Raw genomic sequence first — 26094 nt, 5'->3', positions numbered from 1 at the left:
TCAAATCAGATCAAAACAATACCGTGCAACCTGTCAGTCATTTTTATAACTGTGCTTGGAAGTGGACGTTCGTTATTTTCTCAGTGTGCACGTGAGGTCTTGGAGGTCCACTGAGGTCACGGGGGAAGGGCCTGGAGTCCCCCCAGGCCCTCAGGTCTAGCGATCCTGCAACTGCTGTCGCCAACTGGGAGCTGGGTCCCCATACCGCAGAGGTCCAGACCCCAGGATGGAGTCAAGTAGGAGACGGTGGAGGTGGGGGCCGCAGGGCAGCGAGGGGGAGCTGTCAGTAAGAACTGGCCTTCCTGGGGGCTCCTGAGACCCACCATCCAGGAACGATGCTGTGTCGTTGGCTTCTTCGCTCCAGACACCACGCACTGAACTTGGCCCCCGAGCTGCCCAAAGCCCCATGGTAAGAGGAACCCCCAGACAAGAAGCCGGGTGTGCTACCTCTACTTCAGACTTTATTTTGCTGCTCGTTCACTAAACCACAAAGCGAGATTCCAGAATCAGGTGCAGGGTGGGGGGGGCGCTGTGCAGCCCTGGAAGCTCTCTGCAGAGCCAGGGGCTCTGTCTCCCACACAGAACACGCACGCAAGAATCTAACTCTGCCGCTTTCTTTCCAGGCACACTCCTCAGTGGAAAGAGCCGGATTAATTGGAGGAGTGAAAATGAAAGCCATCCCTTCTGACGGCAAGTTTGCTATGCGTGGTTCTGCCCTGCAGGAAGCTATGGAGAGAGACAAGGCGGAGGGCCTGATTCCTTTCTTTGTAAGTCAACTATGCCTCTCGGGTAGGGCCCCCTGGGGGTCTCAGAGCCCTGCTTGGGTCTGGGGCAGGGTGCCATGCTGGTCACAAGGTAGGCGGTTCATGCATCATCAGCTGACTGCTCCTTGAGGAACGCTGGAGCATGACTCCATTTACATTTTTTTAATGTTTATTCATTTTTGACAGAGAGAGAGAGAGCAAGCAGGGGAGGGGCAGAGAGGGGGTGGGGGACAGAGGATCCATAGCAGGTTCTGTGCTGACAGCAACGGAGCCCGATGTGGGGCTCAAACTCATGAACTGTGAGATCATGACCCTAGCTCCAGTTGGACGCTCAACCGACTGAGCCACCGAGGCACCCCAGGAGCGTGACTCCCATTTATTTGTGCCTCCGCCTGCCTAGTCTCAGAAAGAAGTAAGCAGAGCACCCAGCCTGGAGGATCCTGGTTAAGCCAACAAGCCTTGTTTCTGCTCCTGTTAAATGCGACACCGTATGGTTGTCCCTTGACAGCACTCTGTGCCTTGGTAGGTGCTCTGTCGTGAGGAGGGCATGATGGACCCAGTGAACCACGTTAACAATAAAACACAGAAAGCCTTGGCCACCCAGACCGGTATTCTTAGCAGATACCAAGATGCATCACAAGCGATAGGTTGCAAACCAGCACTGACTAATTCTAGGTAAAATACATAACTGGCCAAATAGCACCAGGTTTTCTTGTGCACAGATGGGCATTTTCTAGCAGGGAAGAAATAGGTAGTGTTACAGCGAGAGCCTGGAGTTGTCACATCCGACACGGCCATGGCAGCGTGCAGAGCTGAGGACTGACGCGTCACGCATGATGACAATTAAGACATGATCGTGGCCCCAGGCTGGTGGTGTCCAACCTGGCTGTATACTGGAGTTACCGGGGGAGCTCTGAAAACACGGTCACACCTTGGTTTGCGAGCATAATTCGTTCCGGAAACACGCTCGTCATCCAAAGCGCTCGTATATCAAAGCGAATTTCAAGAACCTTTAGCTCAGTTGTGATCATGTGACGTTCGGCATCACGTACGACTTGTATTGCAAGGCATCGCTCATTCATCAAGTTAAAATTTGCTAGAAACGTTTGCTCGTCTTGTGGAACATTCGCAGAACGAGTTACGCGCAGTCCGGGGTGTTACCGTATACTGATGCCCAGGCCCTGCCCCAGTTACTTTTACCAGAAGTTCTGGGAAGGGAGCTTTTCGAACAAACTGGGGAGATTTTAGAAACAAATCAAGATCCTCAGGTACCTCTTGAACATATCTGAGCATCTCCTACTTGTTAGAACAATCTAGGTGCGACAGACTTTATGGACCTCGTGTGAATCATGCCCACTCTTTTTTATTTAAGAATTAATCTTCGAGACAAGCTTTTATTCTCAAAAAAAAAAAAAATTGTTTTCATCGATTTGAATCAACCACCACTCGTTGAATACCTAACGTGTGACCTGGGGAAGGCACGGAAGGCATGATTTGATACAAACTTGGATCCCCACTTGTGGAGTTTCCACGGGAATCACTGTAGGAGTGAGCAGATTCAGACGTAGCTGGTGGGAGGGACTGACGGCCAAGGCAGCTGTCAGCCTGCAATAGGCTGAGCCAGAGGTCACCTTAGTCACCCCGTCCTGCTTCATTTTCCCATCTTGCATGAAATACACGTTTATTTGTATAGTTGTTACTGCCTCCCTCCTCCCGCCACACTGTGAGCTACACGGAGGGCGGGTCTGGTTAATAGTCGCTTTATCCAGCTCCTTGAACCTGACCTGCCCCTTAGCAGAAGCACAATAAATATTTGTCATATAAAGATTTGGAAGGAAGATCCTTCTAGTTAGAAGGAAAGACTACCTTTAAAATTCCGACAGACAATCCCCTGATGGTCTGAAAGCATTCCTTTTACACAAGGTAAACTTTTATGCACCTATGCCGTCACTAAGACTCACCAGAATATCCTATCTCGGGAAAAATAAATACATTAAAACCCACTCTTGCAGATTTGAAGAACGAAGGCAATGGAATACACCACATAAAACGATGAGAAGATTTCATTTCATGAAAACCACAGGACTCGTAAACAAAACAAAAGGGCAAACGCTGGCAGGAAATACAGTACATATTATAAAGCAAATCTTAAAAGAAGGCTCAGATTTTCGAGAAGTCAAAGGACAACATTCCATTGGGAAAACAGACAAAATAGAAAAACAGTTGGTTCCCAGGTCAAGCCCAAGAAAGTGAGGACACAAAATCAATTTCAATCTTGTAACGACCAGGGCAATGCAACTTGTCTCCTTAGGGACGACTGGGAACATCTCAGCTGTGGCTTATAGACCTGCCCATGGCTTGTTTTATGTTTGACCCGGGTGTAGTTGACAGATTTTGAAGTTTCCGTACCCAGCTGCACACGCGTCTAGAATCGTCAAACCTTCCCGCCGAACGACCCATTCGTCACTGCAAAATGCTCTCTTTATCTCTATGAAATCTGCATACAGTGAGGTCACTGCAGTTACATCCGGTTTCTATGGGTTAGTGGTCAGGGGATACGTTTTCCCAGTGTCTTCCTTTCCTTTTCTGTTCTCTTACACCTAAAATGAGTCTCCTGTGTGCAGGCTACAGTTGCTGCTCGTTTCTTTTTTTTTTCTTTTTCATTTGTTTATAAGTCCAACATGATAATTTTTCTCAAATTTGTCCATTTACTTAAAGTAATTGTTGACACACTGAAGTGCATAGCTGTCTATCTGGTCCGCCTCTTATATTATGGTTTTTCTCTGCTTTCTTGTCTTTTTTTTTTTTAATGTTTATTCATTTTTGGAGAGAGACAGCATGGGACAGGGGCAGGGAGAGAGGGAGAGACAGAATCTGAAGCAGGATCCAGGCTCTGAGCCGTCAGCACAGAGCCTGACGTGGGGCTCAAATCCATGAACCGTGAGATCATGACCTGAGCTGAAGTCGGACTGAGCCACTGAGGCACCCTGGTATTAACTCTCCTTTAAATGTTTAGTAGAACTCACGTGTGATGTCATCTGGTCTTGACTTTTACTTGTTGGGCATTTTTTGATTACGGATTCAATTTTGTTACTAGTAATCAGTCTATTCAAATTTTCTATTTCCTTCTAAGTTAGTTTTGGAAGATTGTGTGTTTCTAGGAATTTGCCCATTTCTTCTAGGTTGTCCAATTTGTTGGCATGTCATTTTTCATAGCATTCCAATACAATCCTTTTTATTTCTGTGGTATAGTTGTTACTTCTCTCTAATTTATGATGTATTTGGGTTTTCTCCCTTTTTTTACTTATGGGTCTGGCTAAAAGGTTATCAATTTTGTTCATGTTTTCAAAGAACCAGCTCCTAGTTTTATTGATCCTTTCTTTCCTATTTTCTTTTTTTTTGGGGGGGGAGGTCTCTATTTCATTTATTTCTACTTTAATCTTTATTATTTCCTTCCTTCCACTAACTTTACATTTTGTTTTTTTCTTTTTCTAGATCTTTTAGGTGTTAGATGGTTTGAGTTTTTCTTATTTCCTTTTTTTAATTATTATTTTTAATGTTTGTTTTGAGAGAGGGATAGAGTGTGGGTGGGGGAGGGGCAGGGAGAGAGAGAGAGAGAGAGAGAGAGAGAGACAGAATCCGAAGCAGGATCCAGGCTCTGAGCCATCAGCACAGAGCCTGATGAGGGGCTTAAACCCACAAACCATGAGATCATGACCTGAGCTGAAGTCGGACACCCAACCGACTGAGCCACCCAGGCGCCCTGCCATTGATCTTTCTTTCCTATGTTTTCTTATTTTCACCTGGAATCATTTTTTTTTTCTGTCTGAAAAACTATCTTTATAATTTCTTTCCTATTTTGATACAATTCCCTCTGTTCTTGTTTCTCTGAAAACGTCTTTATGTTGCCTTCCCCTTTCAATATTTTTGCTGGGTCTAGAGTTCCAGGCTAGACGTTCTCTTCCTTTGGCAGATTAAATGCATAAGCCCATTGGCATCCTTCTCCCATCACCTCTGGTGGGATGTCACTCATCAGTCTCACTGTGACTTTTAGAGGTAATGTGGCAATGTGACTTCTTTCGCCCTCTGATTGCTTGCAGTATTTGCCTTCTGTCTTGGCGTCTAGGCAGTTTTACCAGGACGAAAGTAGATTGCTTCTTCGTGCTTATTCTCCTTGGGTTTCACAGAGCTTCCAGAATCTGTAACTTGTCACTTGTCCTCAGTGTAGGGAAAGTCTTACTCATCATCTCTCCAAAGTTTGCTTCTGCACATTCTTCCCTCCCCTTCTGGGACTCTGCACAGGTGTTGGGTTGTCCCTCCCGGCGCCCATGACCTCTGATGTTCTTCTGTATACCTGCCACCCATTCTTTTTTGTTTTTAATTTTTTTTAATGTTTATTTGTTTTTGAGACTGAGAGAGACAGAGCATGAGTGGGGGAGGGGCACAGAAAGGGAGGGAGACACAGAATCCGAAGCAGGCTCCAGGCTCTGAGCTGTCAGCACAGAACCTGACTCGGGGCTTGAACTCGTCAACTGCGAGATCATGACCTGAGCCAAAGTCGGATGCTCAACCGACTGACCCACCCAGGCTCCCCCCACTTCCCTCCATTCTTAAAATCCCTATGCTCAATCCCTATGTACAATTTACCCCTATTTATCGTTCATCAAGTCTTTCTCTAGTTATGTCTGGCCGATACATGAACATGTCATGTTCTTGGTTTAAAATATTGGAAGGTTTTAAGTTCTTATTTTGAACACTTGTAAAGAGAAAATAACAAGGTTCATATGCGGAGACCCCCCTCGTCCCTTTCACCCAGTTTCCCCCCGTTGTTACAGCTTGCACACGATAGTGCAGTAACAGAACCCGGAAGCTGACATTGCTATGTGTGCGTGTAGTCTTATGTCATTGTCACGGGTGTAAGTTCACGTCACCTCCCCCCACCCCCGCAGCCAGGATGCAGAACTTCTCCATCACCACAAAGATGTCCCCTCCCCACCTCTTCACACACGATAACGCCCTGCTGTCCTCACTTTGAGCGTGTTATACACACGCAATCACAAAGCCTGTCGCCTTTTGCAGCCGGCTTTTCTCACTCGGCATAATGACCTTGAGGTCTGTCCAGAGTGCGGCATGAATCGATACACGGTTATTTTTACTGACTCACCACAGCAGTTTGGCACCACCTTCTTGGTAACCCAGCCTGTTTAACCGTTTACCTACTGAGGACATCGGAGTTGTTTCCAGGGTTGGGTGATTGCACATAAAGAGTCCAAAAACACAAAACTGAAAATAAAGCTTCCGTGACCATTTACACACAGGTATTTGGGCGAACGTATGTTTTCATTTCTCTGGCAAAAATTCCCAAGAACGCAATTGAGTGTGATATGCTAGCTGTGAGTTTATATACCTTTTCAAGAAACTGTCAAACTGTTTTCCAAAGAGACTGTACCATTTTATGCCTCTACCAACGATGTGTGAGGAATTAAGGCTGTGCATCCTCAACAGCATTTGTTATTGTCACTATTTTTAAATTCTAGGTGTTTTGGTAGGAGAGTAGGGATATCATCGTTTGCATTTCCCTGATGACTAATGATGTCAAACATCTTTCGGTGTGTTTCTTTGCCACCCATATGGCCTTGGCAGTGAAATGTGTCTTCATGTCCTTTGCCCATGTTTAATTGGATGGATTAATTTAAAAAAAAAAATTAACGTTTATTCATTTTTGAGAGACAGAGAGAGACAGAGCGTGAGCAGGGCAGGGGCAGAGAGAGGGAGACACAGAATTAGAAGCAGGCTCCAGTCTCTGAGCTGTCAGCGCAGAGCCCGATGCAGGGCTTGAACCCATGAACCGTGAGATCATGACCTGAGCCGAAGTCAGATGCTCAACTGACTGAGCCACCCAGGTGCACCAGCTCTCTCTTTTTTTTTAAATCACCAAATAGTATCTCATTGTTTGGACGTACCTATTGAAGGACATTAATATCCCGCACCCACCTCTGACTCAGAGGTTTTCCAGTACCATTGAACAATTACCTCGATTCTGATACTATCTACCTGGATAGTGGACCATTCGATCCCAGTCTTACAAGACTGCCTCACTTCAGTTGCCAGTTGTAACTCCAGGTTGTCACCTGTCACCTGACCAACTGCTATAGATCAGAAATTCCAGCGACCCCCTCCCTTGGGTTTGATTAATTTGTTAGAGCAGCTCACAGAACTCAGACATCTTACTTGCTAAATCACTGGTTCGTTAGAGAAGGATAAAACTCAGGAAGGACCAGGTGGAGGAAACGTGGGGGGGCAAGATCTGGGGGAGGGGCATGGAACTTCCATGTCCTCTCCTGGTCCCACTGTCCCCAAATCTCCACCTGTTCACTGGCCCTCAGGTTCTACCAACCCGCTTTTGGGGTGTTATGGAGGCTTCATTACATAGGCATGACGGGTTGAATCACGGATCATTGGTGATTGAACTCAATCTTCAACGCCCTCCCCTCCCTGGAGGTCAGGGGTGGGACTTAACAGTTCCAATGCTCCAGTAACAGGATCGGTTCCCTTGAGAGCCAGTCAGCATCCTTAGGTGACCTAGCCGCTTCTCATTAACATGACAAAAGATGCCTTTATGTACTTCCTGGCTTATTCAGTTCCAAGGGTTTTAGGAGCTCTGTGCTGGAAATGGGGACAAAGACCAAATATATATATATTTCTTATTATAAATGACAATATCACAGACATCTCGGTTGCTTCCGAATTTCGGCAATTATTTGAAGAGTGCTATGAGCATCACGTGCAGGTTTTTGTGTGGACACAAGTTTTCAACTCATCTGGGTAAATGAATAGGAACCCACATAATTGCTTGGTCGTATGGTAAGAGAACATTTGGTTTTTATGAGAAACTGCCAGACTCTTCCAAAGCAGCTGTACCATTTTGCATTTCTACGAGCCATGAAATCAGAGTTACTGTTTTGCCACATCCGCACTGGCATTTGGTGTTGTCGGTGTTTTCGATTTTAGCCGTTCCCATAGGTGTCTGTTGGTATCTGAAAGTTGTTTTCATTTCAGACTCCCTACCGACGTACCCCGTAGAAGATTTTGTCATATGCTTATCTGACGTTTGAATATCTTCTTTGGCGAGGTGTCAGTTCCGATCTTTTGCCCCTGTGTTAGTTGGGTTGTTTATTTTCTTGTTGGGTTTGAGGACTTCCTTTTATAATTTGGATACCAGTCCTTTATCAAGAGATGCGTTTGGCAAATATATTCTCCCAATGGGTAGCTTTTCATTCTCTGCAATGTCTTTTGTGGAGCAGGAGTTTCTGATTTTCCTCAAGTCTGTCTCATCAATGTTTTCTTTCTTGGATCCCGCCTTTGGTGTGGTGACCACAAACTCATCGCCACACCCAAGAGGATGTAGGTTTTCTCCCGTGTCATCATTTAGGCATTTTACATTTTACATTTAGGTCTGTGATCTACTTTGAGTTCGTTTTTGTGGGGGGGTAAGGTCGGTCGCCAGATGCAGTTGTGTTTTGGGCTTTGAATGTCCAGTCATTCCAACACGATTCGCTAATGGCAGGGATATTAGTGGGAGGCAGATGATGTATTATTTATCCAAAATGTTCCCTGCTCCCTTTTGCCCATTTATGTGCTCCTTCATTAGGATGTGAGCCTTTACTTACACTAGAATTAACATTTTAATTACAGTCTTATATGTACCCGGCTACATGATTAGTTAATTCTGTGTGTCTTATAACGGCAATACCAAAAACCAATGGTGTACTGAATGATAAGATCCCCCTCACCCATTTCCTCACCAACATCAAAACCTCTAATTTCTCTTAGTGCTTTTTTTCTTCATCTTTGATGGAAATCCAGATAGGTCTATGGAGTGATACAGTGATCCAGAACGTTTTAGGGACGAGAGGTAAGGAAAGACTGAGTTTCATCTTATTTCATATAGATTTTTGTGGTCTTCCCTCGGGAATCGTGAGAAAAAAAATTCGTGTTGTCCTTATTTGAATATGTTCTACAGGATGTTGTCCTGAACACATATGTATTCATCACATATTCGTGATTCTGCACCAAGGAAGGGAGATCAGAACATGCGTTCATAATTCAGTGGTGGAATTTCGGAAGGCAGCGTAGCATTTCACTTTGGCCACTGCTCTGTGCCCGTGACTTTGCGAGGACTTTGCAACAAGGCATCCTTTGGAGGCATTTCAGAGGGACCGAAGCCTTTGTCGGGACATTTTAGGAGGCAACTACCCTGAGTACATTTTATAACCCTTGTCAGTGGGCTCTCAGGCAAATGGTGGACCAAATCGTGGTCTTAGCAGCAGGTGCTGGATATGTCCACTCGTTGTATTTCACAACTTACCCTGATGGGATGTGTAATAGTCGCCGATTCATTCACGTGTATTGGGTAACCGCTGCATGCCGGGCCTGTGGGCTGCGGATGACGGGGCCCTCGAGGATCTTATGGGTCAGACAGAGACGCTAAGTGAACAGTCATTCGCAGAAGGTGCAGCGTGATCAGCGAAACAAGCAAGCCAGTCGTTGTCACCATGGGAACACGGGGATCAGGAAAGAGTTGCTATGGGAGCCACAGTCTTGGAAAAGTGAGGGATGTAGGCTGAGCTGGGGCGGGGGTGGGGTGGGGGTGCTGTTCATGGGCTGCTTGGGTCACGCACTCCAGGGAAAGGAAATAGCGATGAGAATGTATTGCATCCCAGCAGACCGAAGGGCAAGACAGGCTCAGAACTTGCTAGAGCCATGAAGGTTGCACTGTGACGTGATCCCAGAGTTCCCGCTTCACGCACCGTGTTGCACTGCTGTCCGCAGGAGGGCGGGGAGATCACGGATGTGAGGTCCCAGAAGCTGCGAGGGTCTTCACCGCCCGGCACAGGAGTGCACGGAGGGGTGTGAAGGGAGGGGTGTAGGAGGCGGGCTGCAGAGGCAGTGGTGAGGAGATCATGAGGGGACCAGCGTGAGGAAGACGGGCCTTCCCTAAGGGCAACACGTAGTCACTAAGGGAGTTTTTAGCTGAAGAGAGACACAGGCTGATGAGTATTTTCAGAACCCCTCTGGTGGCGGAGAGGCTCAGGTGGGTTTGAAGCCTGGTGGGCAGAGCTCGGTGATGAATTGGCCTCCGGTGGTCTGTCCGTTATCACAGAGGCCTCAGACTGGGTGACTGGGTAACAATTCAAAGTTACCCTACAAAACGACCCCCACACACGGCAGTGGCCTCCCCGGGGAGGGGGTGAGGTGGTGCAGAACACGGCGGGTGTGCAGAAATGAGCCCAAAGTGTGTGCCTACACTCAGGGAAGAGGCCTGGTAAGAAGGGGAGATCCAAGTATTTGAGGGAAGACCACTCAGCGTCAGGAAGAACACACCCCAGTTTTATTTTCCTGAAGGGAGACTGGGCACCCGACAGAGGCGCCATGTTGGAATTTAGCTCTCGAGCCCAAGATTCCGGCTAACGTTTGAGGGCCCCTGTGGCGGTCTGGCAGGAGCCGCAGACGCGGGCTGATCCCGTGTTTCAGAGCACAGGCAGGTTTGCAGGCCCCTCCATAGGCACCTCCCTCTCTGTCCAGCGAAGGTCTGGGCCTTTAGGCCACGCGTGTGTCGGCCCCTCGGGGACCAATGAAGGGTGGGTCCCTTTCCCGAGGGAGTGGTTCTTGGTGGGAAGGTACATGTTCCCCAGTCTCTGCACTCTCTGGTCAGCGCTATACACGCAGAGGGAAGGGGTGTGATTAACCCTCCAGGGGAGACGGGAGAACGCTTTGGCTAAGAGATCGCAGGTTAAGCCGTGTGCTTAGGGGATAACGCAGGCAGCGCTGACGGGCACAGTCCCCTTCTTGTGGAAGAAAAGATTACGACAAAGGCACAGAGGCCTGAGAGGTCACAGGAGGCTCGAGGACCTGCAGTAGGTTTGGTATCTTAAACGGATCCCTCAACCACGGGACCCCGAAGCCAGAGAGAGATCTAGAAGGGCTGCAGCTTGGACTTGGACGTATCGCCCGGTTGTTCCGTTGAAGCCGTCCATCCGGTGGGTCACAATTCTGAATAACAACCACGTGCATAATTCTGAGATGCAGACGCAACGCCTTCCGTACGTTTGCGAAGTGACTGCAGACGTCTCAGGATCCGGGGACCTCTGCTGAGAGCACGGGCACATTTGGCAGGTCTGCACCGGGGCCGCTCCACGGACTTGCGTGGGGCTTGTAACAGTCTCCCTTTCTTCCCCGTGGGGGTTTGCGGTCCTTAGAGCCGACTTGACAAGGTCCGGCCATGGGCAGAGGGCTGTGCCCCCCAGTGCGTGTCAGAGCCACGGCAACGAGGGCGGGGAGGCAGGTCTGCCCCCGAAGGGGACGTGCGCCTGGGGTCGCAGAACCGCTGCGGGCTCTCAGGGGAGGGGTGCCTGCACCGTCCCCGCCCTCCCTCCCCCTGCACAAATGTGATTATGGCGCCACGGCACAGCCCAAATCAGGTTAGCGTCACTGAGCTGAGCCGGGGTAATCAGACCCCGGAGCGGAGCAGGTGCTGGGAATTAGGACGAGCTGACTGTAGCCATCTAGAACACAGCAGGCCGGGCCCTGCCACCCGCCAGCCCGGTCCTCACCGCCCATCCACGGGCTGGGTCAGCGGGGGGCAGGGGGGGCCCGGCCCGGCTCAGGGCGCTGGGCTCTTTCGGTAGCTGGCAGGACGAGAGTTCATCACACCGGGGTTCATAATGCTGATCTGTTCCCACCCCTCTGTGTGTCCACGATCCCCCGGCAAGGACTCACTTAAGCCAACTGTAAAGTACAGATCGTAGACCTACCCAGCTCCTGCCGCTGTTGAGGCCCCTGTGTATACTCTGCAGAGCCCCAGGCGGGGCCTAGTCAGTGCTCAGCACACCCACCCGCTTGCCTCCCAACTGAGGTCGCGTCCAGGACGAGGCAGGATTTTATTGTTTTTTTTTTTTTTTTTTTTTTTTTGGTTTTTTTTTTTTTTTACGGAAATGCTCCATACTCAGGACAAAAACATCAAGAATGAAAGTTTACCTTATGGGACCGAAAAATCGCATCTTAAGACACAAGCACTATTGGGGCGCCTGGGGGGGGAGCTGAGTCGATTAAGCGTCCAACTTCAGCTCAGGTCGGGATCTCATGGTTCGTGGGTTCGAGCCCCATATTGGGCTCTGTGCTGACAGTTCGGAGCCTGGAGCCTGCTTCCGATTCTGTGTCTCCCTCTCTCTCTCTCTCTCTCTCTCTCTCTCTCTGCCCCTCCTCTGCTCGCACTCTGTCTCTCTAGAAAAAAATAAATAAACATTAAAAAAAAAGTTTAAGAGACAAGCACCATTAATATTTGGTGGATATCATCTCAGACACTCTCCTGTGCAAATGGTCACAGATAGAAAATAATTCTCACAAGGAGATATTTACCATATATGTTGTCTTTTTTTAAAAAATGTTTTTTAATGTTTATTTATTTTCAAGAGGGAGAGAGGGAGAGAGGGAGAGAGGGAGAGAGCGCAAGCAGGGGAGGGCAGAGAGAAGGAGACACAGAATCCAAAGCAGGCTCCAGGCTCTGAGCTGTCAGCACAGAGCCTGATGCGGGGCTTGAACTCCTGAACCGTGAGATCATGACCTGAGCTGAAGTTGGACGCTTAACCGGCTGAGCCACCCAGGCGCCCCCTGTCGTCTTAAAAACACAAGTGATTGCATTTATTTCGGTTAGAATTTGTGGAAAACCAGATGAAACTGAAGGCACTGCTGAACGAGAGATAGGTCGTTCCTAAGAGATGGTTAAGATTGAGAAAAATACGTGACACGCAATAGCTGGATGGTTGAGCCATTCTGTGGGTTTTTTAATCTGTATAATTGTTTGTTACTCCTTTAGCGACACGAAGCCTTTTAAGCGTCTCGGGTTCTATTTGCCAAACTGGGTGCCTTAGATGAAGCATTTTGGTCTTCAGTTTTAAATCAGGAAGAAAGTGCAAATACAAGGGGAAAAGAGAACGCTGACCTGAAGTCCCATTAAATGAGTCATCTCGCGAAAATGAGGCGACGCGGAGGGTGGGTGACGAGGAGGCGCGTGCGGCGGTGGGAAGGAAGGGGGCTGAGACACCACGATGTGGTGCATCTAGACCCGGTGGGACCCTGTAGGCTGGGCAGGCCCACCCCCGATGCCTTTGTGCTGTAAGTGGGCAAACAGAAGTCCGGCTGGCTGCAGGTGAGAGGCAGAGGTGGGCCTCCAACCCAGGTGTTTTTGCCCCAAGTGCATGGCTTAAATGTCGGTGTATTCATCGTGCATTTTTGTTTTCTGTATGTCTGAGGCTTTGACATCTTAAGGACCTTGCTGACCCTGCAGGGACAGCCCCTCCCAGGACTAGCCAATTCCTGGAGATGGTAATGGGTTGCCTTTCACCAAACTAACCAACTCAGCCGCCTGAGCCACCCAGGCGCGCCTGCCGAACTCTCCTTGTATTTGCAATAGCACACATCTCATTAGCTTGAAGTGCACAAGCCCAGAAGGTGGCCCTAACTGGACAAGAGCTGAGCTTGGCTGAACCTGTACCTACACACTGTCTCCAAGAAAAGGTCCTTCCGTGCGTACGGAAGGGCTGCAAGGTTACGCCACCTAAGGGAATAAACTCGAACTCTTGAGCGAGTCCCCCAAGGCTCATGGGGAGCCTTTCAGTTAAGGCTTTCAGTTAAGTCTGACGTGTCTTCTTCTGGAATGACTGGAAGCAGTGAAGCAAATGACCTAACGTGCGTAAGCAAATCAACACCAAAACCCTGGATTTCTCCGGAGAAGAATCTGCTTCCTGTGCTCTTCGGGGCCGCTCTCCCTTCCCCCCCTCACCTACAGCACACAAGTGGTTTCCTGGGGATGATATTTCAGAGACTCCGAAAGATAGAACGTGAGTAAGGGCTCTGTTTCTAAAGGTTCCCCTTCCACACTTGTGTGACCAACTGTGCCCGACGCTTTCTTGGAACACAACTTTAAAAATTGTTTTCAGCATCTGTAGGGCTTTCTCATGAATCTAGGTAGAGCAAATCTGCATCTTTGAGGGTTGAAATTCCCTTCGGAGTGGTGCCATTTAGAAGGAAGGCGAGCGCATGAAAGCTGGTGGGCAGGACTCCGGGTCAAACTCTTGGGGTGGCTCTGAGCTGCCCGCGAGGCTGTTCCAGGGTGGTCAGAGCAAGGTTCCTGCTGTTCTGCTGTGCACTCTGCCACACGCACCAGACTAAGACGGAGCTCCACACCTCCCATTCGCAGAAGCAACGATTCGCCGTAACCGTAGTTCATATACACGCTCTTATTGGTCAACCAGAGCACAGGAGACACGGTCCGTGGGGCCAAGGGCTTCATTCCTGGATGCACGGGGAGTCCTGTGCAAATACTGTTTCCAGCCTCACAGCCTAGTTTTCTGTGTGAAGATGTCTCTCCCCCTGCTGGGAAACTTCCGTGCAAAGACTTAAAGGTACATCCACAGATTCGTATCTTTAGCTAGCGGACGCTGATCGAACACGGAATCTGAAGCTCCGGGCTCGACCGGGGTGGGGCAGTGGTCGTGCATGGGTACGTTACGACCGTGCCCAAAAAAAGGGAATAAAAAGAGGTCTGCTTTTTATTCTCCAGGTGGTGGCTACGCTGGGGACCACGTCCTGCTGCTCATTTGACAGTCTCTTAGAAGTGGGTCCGATCTGTAAGTACCTGATGGAGGTTTCTTTCGGAAAATGTTCTCAGTGTAGGAAGATATGAGGGGAACTCCTTCTCTGGGCTCTCCTCCTTCATAATATTAATGACATAAGTCATATGAGAGAATAATATGATTAGAGAGTCCGAGGCATGTTATAATATAATGTAATATGAACATAACAATAACTTAATATGGCGATGGTTTGCCAAACTCTCCTTGGTTTTTTTTAATGTTTAAAATAATTTTTTTAATGTTTATTTATTTTTGAAAGAGAGAGAGACAGCGTGTGAGCAGGGGAGGGGTAGAGAGAGGGGGAGACATAGAACTCGAAGCAGGTTCCAGGCTCCGAGCTGTCAGCACAGAGCCCGACGCAGGGCTCGAACCCACAAACCGTGAGATCACGACCTGAGCCAAAGTCGGACACTCAACCGCCTGAGCCACCCAGGCGCGCCTGCCGAACTCTCCTTGTATTTGCAATAGCACACATCTCATTAGCTTGAAGTGCACAAGCCCAGAAGGTGGCCCTAACTGGACAAGAGCTGAGCTTGGCTGAACCTGTACCTACACACTGTCTCCAAGAAAAGGTCCTTCCGTGCGTACGGAAGGGCTGCAAGGTTACGCCACCTAAGGGAATAAACTCGAACTCTTGAGCGAGTCCCCCAAGGCTCATGGGGAGCCTTTCAGTTAAGGCTTTCAGTTAAGTCTGACGTGTCTTCTTCTGGAATGACTGGAAGCAGTGAAGCAAATGACCTAACGTGCGTAAGCAAATCAACACCAAAACCCTGGATTTCTCCGGAGAAGAATCTGCTTCCTGTGCTCTTCGGGGCCGCTCTCCCTTCCCCCCCTCACCTACAGCACACAAGTGGTCTCCTGGGGATGATATTTCAGAGACTCCGAAAGATAGAACGTGAGTAAGGGCTCTGTTTCTAAAGGTTCCCCTTCCACACGCGGCTCTGGGCACGCAGCAGGCCCAGGAGTGCGCGGTCAGGTGACGGAGACCTTCTCTTGGGCAGGGACACTGGCTCATGACCCCTCCCCCATCCTCGGGGCATGGCCCCCCCACTCCCGTGGCTCTGGGGCAGCTGCCGCCCGCCCCAGGACGGCGGAGCTGATCATCCAAGTGGTCTGGGCTCACATGGAGGCTGTTCAGGGCCCCCGATCACGATCACGTCTTGGTGACTTATGCTAGACAGCACTCCACCTGTGGGCACTAGCCCCCGGCCCGGCCTGCATGACCCCGCCTCTCCTCATGGGGACCCCCCTGTGCCCACACTCACACAGCTGGTGGTAGTGGTGACGGGCACGGCTTCAGGCCGTGGGCCCTCAGTTCCAAGCTTTGTCCCCCCGTCTGTACGGGGGGGGGGGGAGGAAGCAACACTTGTCATCGTCAAGGGTCCAGGTTTCCCTCACAGGGCTCTTTAGAGGGGGCGTTCGTGCCCAGGGATCGGGTGAGACCCAAGGTAACAGGTGTGCTGGGGACCATCCGTGCTGAGGGGTGGCTGGCACGGACGTGCCTGTTCCCACAGGATTTTTCACCACCACAGTGGTGCAGAGCCCGGACTCAGAGGAGGGATTCGACCTACTGGCTCATGCCCGCGGCCAGGGCATGGGCCTCGTGAGCTGCAAACCCTCGTGAGCCGGGCCAAGCCGCCGCCGTGCACACCTCTGACTCAGATGTCGGGCTGGGGACTGGACGTCCCGCACGGGGGCCGGCTGATGTCTCCCGGGGCTCTTGGATTTCGGGGATTGAGGGGTTCGGCAGGGCAGAGCCCACATGGCCCCACAGGCCCTGAGCCCCAGGCTGGCCACCTGCCCACCTGCCCAGGCAGAGGATGGCCCAGCTGGTACAGTGTAGGAAGCCTCATGAGGAAACACGTGGGCGGCGGGGACTCGAGGGGTGGGAAGCCTGAACCTTCCCTTCCGAGGGTGTCCACAACCTCCCGGCCAAAGTTCGGCTCGCTTGGGTGCTGGGTGGACCTTGGCCTGTGACAGGCGGCCCCCATGGCCTGGCCTCGGGGTCTGTGACCGCCTGGCCTCTAGAGATGCCCGTGTTATCTGGAGGCACCAGATCGCTGCCAGCGGTCCCATACAAGACACGGGACGGAGAGCTGGTGCTCTCGGCTCTTTGCCTCCCCGCGGACAGAAGAGAAACTCACCTGGAACTCCCCTTTTCTTGGGCACCCACGAGTTCCTTCTGCGGGAGTTTTGCGCCGACTGCAGGGACAGAGGGATCCTCGTGCCTCCGAGACCACCCTCAGGTTCACTAACCCTCCGGGAAGACTCACAGAATCCTCTGCAAGCATCTCATGGCCACGGTTTATTGCAGGCAGGAGGGGTGTGGGGCACAGTGTGGGGGGCGCCCGAACCCTTGTCCTCTCCCATGAGGTCTGGGTGGCTGGCTTCCCCAGGTATGATGACCGTACACATAGAGTGAGACCCCCCCCTACCAAGGAAGCTGGCCCAGCCCGCGCCAATGGAGTTTTCTTGGGGCTCAGTCACTCGCTGCCCACCTGGTCAACCCTCAGTCTCCAGCTCCTGCTGGAGGTCCAGCTAACACCTGCCGTCACTCGTTCCTGCAGAAGTCAGAACTCATATGGCCCAAGGCCCCCATCATCAGTCACATTGTCGCACCATCAGGGGACCAAAGACCCAGGTGGGAAAGGACTCCTATCAGGCAGGGCCCTCCACGGCTAGCGGTTGCCTCTCTGGAGCCAAGAGCTCTTCTGGACTAAAGTTAAGTCCCTGCTGTGCACCTTCCCCTGGAGGACCCCTGTCCCTGCCCTTCCGAGGACCCGGTCTTTCCCTCCCGCTGCCCCTCTCTGGGTCTCTGATACATTCCGGAGTGGCAGAGTCCTGGGGGCTGGCATCATCCTGGCCCCTTTCTGAGGGCTTGGGCCGAACTTCCTCTCTCTGTCCTGGAGCTGACCCAGCTCACATTGGAGGAGTTGTGGTTTCTTTTTGCTTTCCTTTTTTTTTTTTTTTAATGTTTATTTGTTTTTGAGAGTGGGAGAAAGAGAAAGAGAGGCAGAGCGCGAGGGCAAGATCCCAAGCAGGCTCCTTGCTGTCAGCGCAGAGCCCAATGTGGGGCTCGAACCCCGTGAACCATGAGATCATGACCTGAGCCAAAATCAAGAGTTGGACGCTCAACTGACTGAGTCACCTGGGCGCCCCATGACTTGCGGTTTGTACTCTTACCAAACGGTCCTCTCACGAGGGTGATGGAGAAGTGGAAGAAAAGAGAGCCCTTTCTCTTGCTGCTGGAACCTGGTCCCCACCTCCTACCCTCATGGCTCGTGTCCTTCCTGACTTGGCTGCCTGTTCAGGCCTTGGGGTCCTGCCCTGCCTCACCTCTTCCCTCGACGGTTCTGAACGGAGACACATGGGAGTCTCAAAGTCCCCCGAGGGGCCTCTAACAGAGAAGGAAGTTTCCTGACCAGCGCAAACGGCCCCCTGGAGAGCACAGAGTGGATGTGAGGTTTCATGTCTGTCCTATAAGAGCCTCTGAAGTTTCCACCTGCCCACAGCCTACGGAGCCACAGCAGTCACACGGTAAGCAACGGGAGCACTGTTGTGTTCCAGACTGGCTGAGCGGTGGTTTCCAGGCAGAAATCCCACATCGTCCTGAGGCTCTGTGCTCTCACTGGCTCCCGGCCACATCCACGTGGGGCCCTGTGGTGCCAGGGAGACGGCTCCACAAAGGGACCAGCCCACACGCCCTTCGCCTGTGAGACGTGCCTCCGGGTACACAGAGCTCACCCTCACCGTGACCCTCGGTGGCACTATCGCGTGTCCTTGGAGCGCATTTGGTCTGGATCCAACCGAGTGCTTTGATCCCTCCAATCCCGAAGCTCAGGTGGAATCAAGGCTTTGAAATGCCTCTGAGAACTTGTGTCAGCAGAGCTCAGAGCCACCTGTCCCTCCTCACGGCATCGGGAGTGATTAGCGAGCATCACACATGAGAAAGCGACCCTTGCGCCTGTCAGTCGGCACAGATGCTTTTGGCAGGGGCTGACTGAGCCCCGCAGGCGGTGTCCTGACCCAGTACGGGCAGGGCGCCTCCTCCCCACCGAGACGCCCCAACCTTTTGCGGTTACGTGTCTCGTGAGGTGCTAAGTGCCCAGCACCCACGGAGGGACTCATCGCGATGATCACCCTTGTTTCTCACCACCCCGAACTAGGTGTGGTAATAGGCAGTTACAGGCAGTATCTTGTCTCTCCCTGACGTTACGATGTTTATACCCGTTTGCCTGGGAGGGGACTGAGTTTGAAAGGACATAAGGCCATAGAGCTGCTGGGTCGTTGGAGGCAGGGGTTGAACCCAGACAGTCCCAACTGAGGGAGCAAATTTAATCAGGGTGCTATTCCACCTGTAAAGTCAGACGTGGTCCCTTCCGGCCAGGCTATTCCAGTGCGGTTGGAAAGCAGAAATCGCATCCCAAAGGAGCCTGGGGTGGTTGCGGATGGCCTAAAATAAGCGAGTATGCTTTACGGGGGGATGGAGCGGGGGGGAGGGAGGTCACTGGGGCCGCGCACCCCGCTGATCCCCCAAGACTTTGTGGGGGAAGACTTTAGGATTGCTAATCCAGGAGAATGGGGAGCACATTCCCAGTGGATGAGATGGCGGAAGACAGAGAAAGGCGGTGTGACTGCGATAAAGGCGCCCCAAGGGGTAGGGCGGGCTGAGCCCTTAGACCATGAGCATCCACCTTCAAGTCAAGCAGGGCGGGGGATCCCATTTTCCTTCCTTCAAGTCCACACATTCACTGAGCACCTTGTCTGTGCTCTGCCACAGTCTGGGGCCAGCCACCCTCAGTTTCGTTGCCTTCAGACTCAAGGAGCCAGTTAGGGTCCACCATCGGGCCAGCAAATGCTGTTGATAGACCGTATGCAGTAAGTTATCAGGCCCCCATGAGGAGGGCATCTGTCGGGGAACTCACAGGTCACCTCTTGATTTCAGGTAACAAGGAGGACATGTGGCTGCACATCGACGCTGCCTACGCGGGCAGCTCCTTCATCTGCCCTGAGTTCCGGCATCTTCTGAACGGAGTCGAGGTAGGTCGTGCTCTTTATCTTTAAGAAGATCGCTGTTGAAAAGTGCTCTGCTGTCAGTGACATGTCCTCGCGAGGAGGTGACGTTCCATTTCTCATTGCTGGGGTTCGTTGCAGCAGACGGCATCCAAACACATTCCGCGATCGTCAGAAATTAGACTTCCTTATGATGGCGGTTGAGAATCTTCCCAGTCCTACGGCCGGTCTTCTCAAAATACACCGGACGTTTACAGCCATTTTTCAGTCTGCACGGGTCCTGAGCAAGGGTCTCATGACAGGATAAATGTTAGCACTGTGGGGAAACATTTAGGAAGGAAATAAGATCTTAATGCATTTCAGATCAAGAAGTAATGTACAAGGGCGCCTGGGTGGCTCAGTCGGTGAAACGTCCGGCTTTGGCTCAGGTCGTGGTCTCACGGATCGTGACTTTGAGCCCCGGTTGGGCTCTGCACTGACAGCTCAGAGCCTGGAGCCTGCTTCAGTTTCCGTGTCTCCCTCTCTCTTTCTCTCCCTCTGCCCCTCCCCTGCTCTTTCTCTCTCTCTCTCTCTCTGAAAAATAAACATTTAAACAAGTTTAACAAAAAGAAGTAATGTATAAGGCCAACCTACAACCCTATTCGATCTGGTTCAATATGATAGTCTATTCTGACCATGCAGTGGGCATGGTGTTGACTTATTGAACAAGCAGCCACAGGTGCACTCAAATATCTTCTACTGCTTCTGGAAGTTGTAAAATGTGGCTTGTGATGCCCCTCAAAACACCTGCCGCTTCTGAGAACTAGTAAGCAAAACTATCGGCCAGTGCTCTGCTGCAGAGGGCCATGTGGCACAGACTAGAGGCGAGGACACGACGTGATGGTCGTGCTCTGATGTGTGATTTCAGACTCAAGGAGGATTTCGCTGTTGGCGGAGGCTCAGGGGCCGCAAGTTCCTCTCGGCCAGGAACTCAGTTGTAGCTGCAGTAAAGGGTCCAGAGAGAGCGACTTTGCAGGGAGTCCGGGGGAAGGAGACAGTGAGTCAGTGGGGCCTCAGCGTTGGCTCTGTGCTCGGGGACACGGGTTTCGGGAGCCCTGGGGCCACACGCGGTGCAGGGATTACGGGCACGGCCTTTGTCATTAAGTGACTGTTTGAATCCCAGCTTTACCCTATGACTAGCTGTGTCCCTGCGGGCACGTTAGTACCCTCCCTCCACCTCACAAAGTGGGTTTTGGTAGTGATCCCTCCTCCAAGGGGGTGTTGTAAGGATCAGGAGTTAATCATATTGAAAGGGCTTAAAAAGCAGCGTCTGGCACACGGCAAGGGCTGTGCGTGAGTTGGATTCTGTGATTTCGCCATGGCTGAGCAGACCGTCCCTCCAAACCTCTCTCCGCTCTCGGGCCATGCTGCCCATTCATTTGCTGATTACTCATGTGGATTCTCATGGGGCCATAATACCAGAAAAAGGGGTGTCAGGTATAGAATACCGTGTTCCCCTCTTAGAAAAGAGTACCCCCTTATTACCAATGAATGAAATAGCATTCTGGTTCCTACCTCCTTCACATCACATTCATTTATGTACTCTCTCACTCGGTATTTGCTTATTGATCGCTGAATACGGGCCAGTCCTCAGATCTGTCCTGGGGAGGGAGGGGCACATGGGGCTTCCAAAGGCCCCGATAAATATTGGGGAGGGGGGTTGTGGCCTATGAGGAGTTCTGGTAACCATGCTGACAGCCAGCCCTCTGGGGTTCGCTGCCCGTAGCCGGTTTTGTGGGTGTGTGGGGCTGGGAAACGACAGACAGACCTCTTTACCACCTGCACACCTCGCATCACAGAGATGGTACACATCACTGGCGGGGGAGGGGGTCTGTCCCCGCAGCCTCGGGGGACAGAAGGCAAAGCCATCTTCGGGGATGTGTGTGCCTGTACCCAAGGCCTGGTCTTTCTACATATCAGGTTTAGGATTGCACGATCTTTTCCCTGTGAACCCAGGACTTGGGGCTTTGGCTTTCATGGCAGGGGGCTTGTCGGGGGGGACTGTCAGGCCACCGCGGAGCTGGGCACTCTAGCAAGATCCTATCTTCCAGCGGCAGACGGGATTTCATGCCCGACGCTGAGTCATTTCCGTGTCTCCTTCATTGTTCCCAGCTGGCGAGGGCCTTCCTGCTCGGCTGGTCAGATAAGGGGCCTGCAATATCCTGCAAGGCCCCAGCCCCGAGATAACATCCCGTCGCTCTGCCAACAGGAGGAGCACACAGCGGTCGGGTAATGAAAGACGATCAAACAGACCAGCCCCTCCGGGAGGGAACTAATACAATTCTCGGCAAACAAAGCCCATCTTTCACGTGTTGTCTCCTTTTATCAACAAATGAAACCCGTTGTCCTTTCCCGTGTCTTGCTCCAAGTCACTTTGATTGAAACCTGGAAGGAAATGAATGTCCTCCCCGCCGCCCCGAGTGGGGGTTGACGTGCGAGGCGGCCGTCAGCCGAGCGGACGTCTCCCGGGTGGCGCGGCACCCCCCTGGCCCCTGGTGCCCTCGCTGCCTCCCTGGAACCAAACAGAGAAGAGGCCGGAGGCGGGGAGAGATTTCAGCCGCCTGCCAGACTGGGACCTTTATCTCTGCCGCTGCCTTTAACTCTGCTTCCGCTGGGGATTTATGCGTGTGGCTGCATCCCTGGGCCTCCAGCTGGGCCCAGGTCTGTGCATCAGCCTGACTATAAACCTGGGCACGCCTTTGGAAGGATGTGAGAACTCCCCACTTACGATAGCTCCGTGGAAACACAGAGCGCCCTCCTCAGCCAGTCTCGGTTGTTGAGATCTTATTTTCTGCTTGGAAATGCCGCAGCACCTAAAATTGATGAACTCGGTTATTGCCTTTAAAAATAAAGACGAAGAGGGGCGCCTGGGGGGCTCAGTCGGTTCAGCGTCCGACTTCGGCTCAGGTCATGATCTCGCAGTTCGTGCGTTTGAGCCCCGCATCGGGCTCTGTGCTGACAGCTTGGAGCCTGGAGCCTGCTTCGGATTCTGTCTCTCCCTCCCTCCCTGCCCCTGCCCCACTCATGACTGTCTCTCTCTGTCTCTCATAAATAAATAAATAAATGTTAATTTTTTTTTTTTTTACATTTATTTATTTTTGAGAAACAGAGTGAGACAAAGCGTGAGTGGGGGAGGGGCAGAGAGAGAAGGAGACACAGAATCCGAAGCAGTCCAGGCTATCAGCACAGAGCCCGACGCGAACCCACGAACTATGAGATCATGACCTGAGCCGAAGTTGGACGCTCAATCAACTGAGCCACCCAGGCGCCCCCCAATTTTTTTTTTAAAGACGAAGATGTTTAGGTACACAGGAAGAGTAGTTGGTAATTACGTTGGTGTTGGTGAAAGAACCAACCAGTTAAATAAAAATTGGGGTGATCCCGATTACCGCCAGTTAGGCATGAAGTTTTTACCCTCCCAAAGCTCATGATGATATGCGTGTACCAAGAACTTTGCCAGTTCGTGATGTTGAGGAAGCTGCTGGCAGGACGTGTTTCATAGGCCAGATCGGTACGATGTCCTGGCATAGTACGTGCGAATTAATATTTCACTTATTCCAAATAATCTCGTAGTTTGAAAGGTAGATACATTTTGTTCATTCACTCATTCATTCATTCGCTCATTCATTTATATTTGAGAGAGAGAGAAAGAGGGAGACAGAGAGAGGGCACACACACACAAGAGCGGGGAGAGGGGTTGAGAGAGAGGGAGAGAGAGAATCCCAAGCAGGTTCCACACTCAGCGTGGAGCCCAATGCGGTGCTCAATCCCACGACCCCGAGATCATGACCTGAGCTGAAATCAAGAGTCAGGTGCTCAACTGACTGAGCCCCCCAGGCGCCCTGGTAGATACATTTTATATGACTCCAGACTACATACATTGGAAAGCGTGCGACATAAAATATCGATAACGTCTCATTTTATGAGGAAAAGTCCAACTGTGAGTTTTCCCAATTAAAAATTGGAGCTTTGCTCTGGGGGAGCAGGAGATTCCCCAGAACGCGATCCGGGTCCCGTTGCTGCTAGGGACGGGCGTCCTCCCAGGGCACAGCAACTCTCCACGTCCTTTCTTGGGGTTGCGCTCGGATTATCTTTTGGGAGTCAGCATATTATGAATGATCCAAGGTCCTCAAAGTGCTTCCCTCGTTTCAGATGTGATGGCCCTACCCCAAGTTTAGGATTAGCACGTAAATGAAAGTGCGTGTTCATACGAAGGTTCTCGATTGTCTCATTCCAGCCCCTCACTTATTTCTCGTAGAGTTATTGCACCAAGGGCCCCCGGCCAGACGTGGAAGCTCTGAGGCCAGAGTCTGGGGCTTTTAGTCCAAAGCTCTTTCTGTCCTAAAAAGAATGAGATCCTTCATATCACCCTTCATGCACACACTTTCTGGATTTCTTCCGGGTGCCTGGCACCACGCCCCAAGGAGTGCCAGCAGTCCTGACGGCCTCCATGCCCCACGGCCTCATGCCTCGCTCCGGTTTCCGTGGGGTGACCCTGTGCAGGCAACTCCAGCCGGACTCAGCGAGCACCGCCCCCTCCTCTGAGCAGTGAACCCAAGTCATGGTCCCCGACGCTCACTCTCACGTTGCATTCTGATGACGGCTCTCCGGTCGGACCTTCCCGATTCACCAGGAGCTGTCAGAAGTCCATTGCCGGCCCAGCACCAGGCTGGCTCACCGGCCGCCCATCAGCCAACAGTCACAGCACAGCACAGCACCCGACCTGGCGAGTTTACCCCATGCCAGGAGCTGGGCTGAGGAGTTCGTGGCTGTGATGCCACGATTTCTCCATAAAATAGACATTCCCGTTCCCGTGCACACAGAGTGAGCCGTTGAGCTGGGATCAAACCCCCAAGTGTCTGGCTTCAAAGCTGCCCTCCTCACTTTGGGTGTCAGCCCGCAGTCAGGTCTGTAGCAGCTCGAGGGATCCCGAGTGTGATTTGTTATCCCCATTTAAACATGAATATGAAGACGCGTGTGGAGGTCAGGTGGTCACCCCAGCGGGTTCCAGAGTCCAGACCCTCCCAGCTGTGAATTACTGTGCACGGAGTCTTGTTGTACAACTAGACGTTAGTAACGGAAGTGGCTTCTTTTTGTTATTTCTCCTCGGCAGTTTGCAGACTCATTTAACTTCAATCCACACAAATGGCTGCTGGTGAATTTCGACTGCTCTGCCATGTGGTAAGTTTCCCCGACAGCTACATGTCAGTTACCCCATGCGCACCGCACTTTCCCCAAGTGGCCTTGTGGGAAAGAAGCCTGGCAGGTGAGGAGGATGCCATCGCTGGGCCATCTCACATGTTACCTGCTCACTGCTTGCTTCCATGCTGAACCAGGGGCGGGATTCTTGCCCAACCTTACCTGACTGTGCACTGCTGATGAGAACATATTAGCGAGAGCCATTGGCACAAGGAGAGAAGGTTAATACAGCAAAATCTGTAGTGTGATCTACCTAGTGTTACCAAAAACAACGCAAGGACATTTCAGGACATATTTCTAATTTGGTTGCTTCTGTGTCTTTCTTCGTAGATGGTTAATGAGTCTAAGGGCTTGAACGCATTTGTTAAGGAAAAATAAAAGTAATCCCTTTTCCCATGAGATTCTCTGAAAATTCTTAACAGCGTGCCATAATTATGTTGGTTCTATTTAGAGCATGAAAAAGAATTCAGAAATGAAAGTGGGTGATATTCCATCACGTAGATGATTTTTAAAGAAATAGCGGTCACTGGGAGCGGTGTGGGAACACGGGATAATCGTTCTGCTATGTTCATTGCACTAAGAAGGAGGTAAATCAACCTTTGGACCAGGGGGGGTTTGCATGAATTTTGTGCAAAATCATTCGGCATGTAATTGCATGAATGGGTTCTCACCTTGGAGGGGTGAAGAAAGCAGTTCTCATCTGACCCAACCGAAGTCTGTTCTCCCGGTTTACTGAGCGACCAGTGTGCCCTTTGACTAGTTTGTCTAAAGATTAAACCGTATTTTCAGTGCTTTACTAAAAAATTGGTTCAAATCAATTCTTTTCTGTCTGCCTTGGACCGAAACTTTGATATGTGATTTTAAAGCCCACTGGTGGGCCCATTCTAGACGTGGCTTCGTCCGAAAATATGAGTAAGGATCTATATAAGCTATAGCTGTTATGAACCTCAGTGTTCTTTCGTGTTCTTGTGGCTGCGTTTGTCTATTTTAACCGGAATGCTAAAGAATGGTTCATACGGTGTGTCCTAAGTCCCTCTCTTTGAGCTTTAATTGGCACTGAAATGTAATTCTGCTCTGCTGGTGTGTTTGGTCAGATTGTGGCTCGTGGGCACAGAGCTGGCACAGAGCCAGTAGAGGGCCCTTTCGCCTTTATTTGGGGAGGGGTGGTGGCCTCAGTGTGAGCTGATGCAGGAGCACACAGGGTCCTTAGCTGCCAGTGAGGCATCGGGCCAAGAAAGCCCACAAAAAGACCGGAGGGTTGTCGGGGGTAAAGTGATGGGGACGGCCAGGAGGTGGCGGCCAGAGGGCCTCACAGCATGCCCAGGTGTTTCACTGATGACCTGGGGAAAATAATATCAGAGATGGCTGTTTACATGGGCGGCCCT

The 26094-nt window shown here is 51.2% G+C and overlaps 1 protein-coding gene across 5 annotated transcripts in view; it reads left to right on the top strand.

Annotated features, from left to right (window-relative positions):
• The window catches only part of DDC (dopa decarboxylase), a 61987-nt gene that overhangs the window by 11434 nt on the left and 24459 nt on the right, over positions 1–26094 (top strand). For 3 of the 5 annotated variants that reach the window (XM_047096750.1, XM_047096748.1, XM_047096747.1), the window contains 4 exons: positions 624–767; positions 14386–14452; positions 19404–19498; positions 24624–24691. In XM_047096750.1, coding sequence (XP_046952706.1) covers positions 624–767; positions 14386–14452; positions 19404–19498; positions 24624–24691 — 374 coding nt within the window. The remainder of the gene's footprint in view (positions 1–623; positions 768–14385; positions 14453–19403; positions 19499–24623; positions 24692–26094) is intronic. The other 2 variants (XM_047096751.1, XM_047096749.1) reach the window with 1 other exon arrangement.

Source organism: Lynx rufus, unplaced genomic scaffold (genome assembly GCF_022079265.1).
Source record: "Lynx rufus isolate CCGP_SWC_20201006 ecotype Redwood Valley unplaced genomic scaffold, mLynRuf1.p SCAF_4, whole genome shotgun sequence".
Classification (NCBI taxonomy): domain Eukaryota; kingdom Metazoa; phylum Chordata; class Mammalia; order Carnivora; family Felidae; genus Lynx; species Lynx rufus.
Note: the sequence above shows the minus strand (reverse complement) of the source record. Positions and strands in the feature narration are given on the sequence as shown.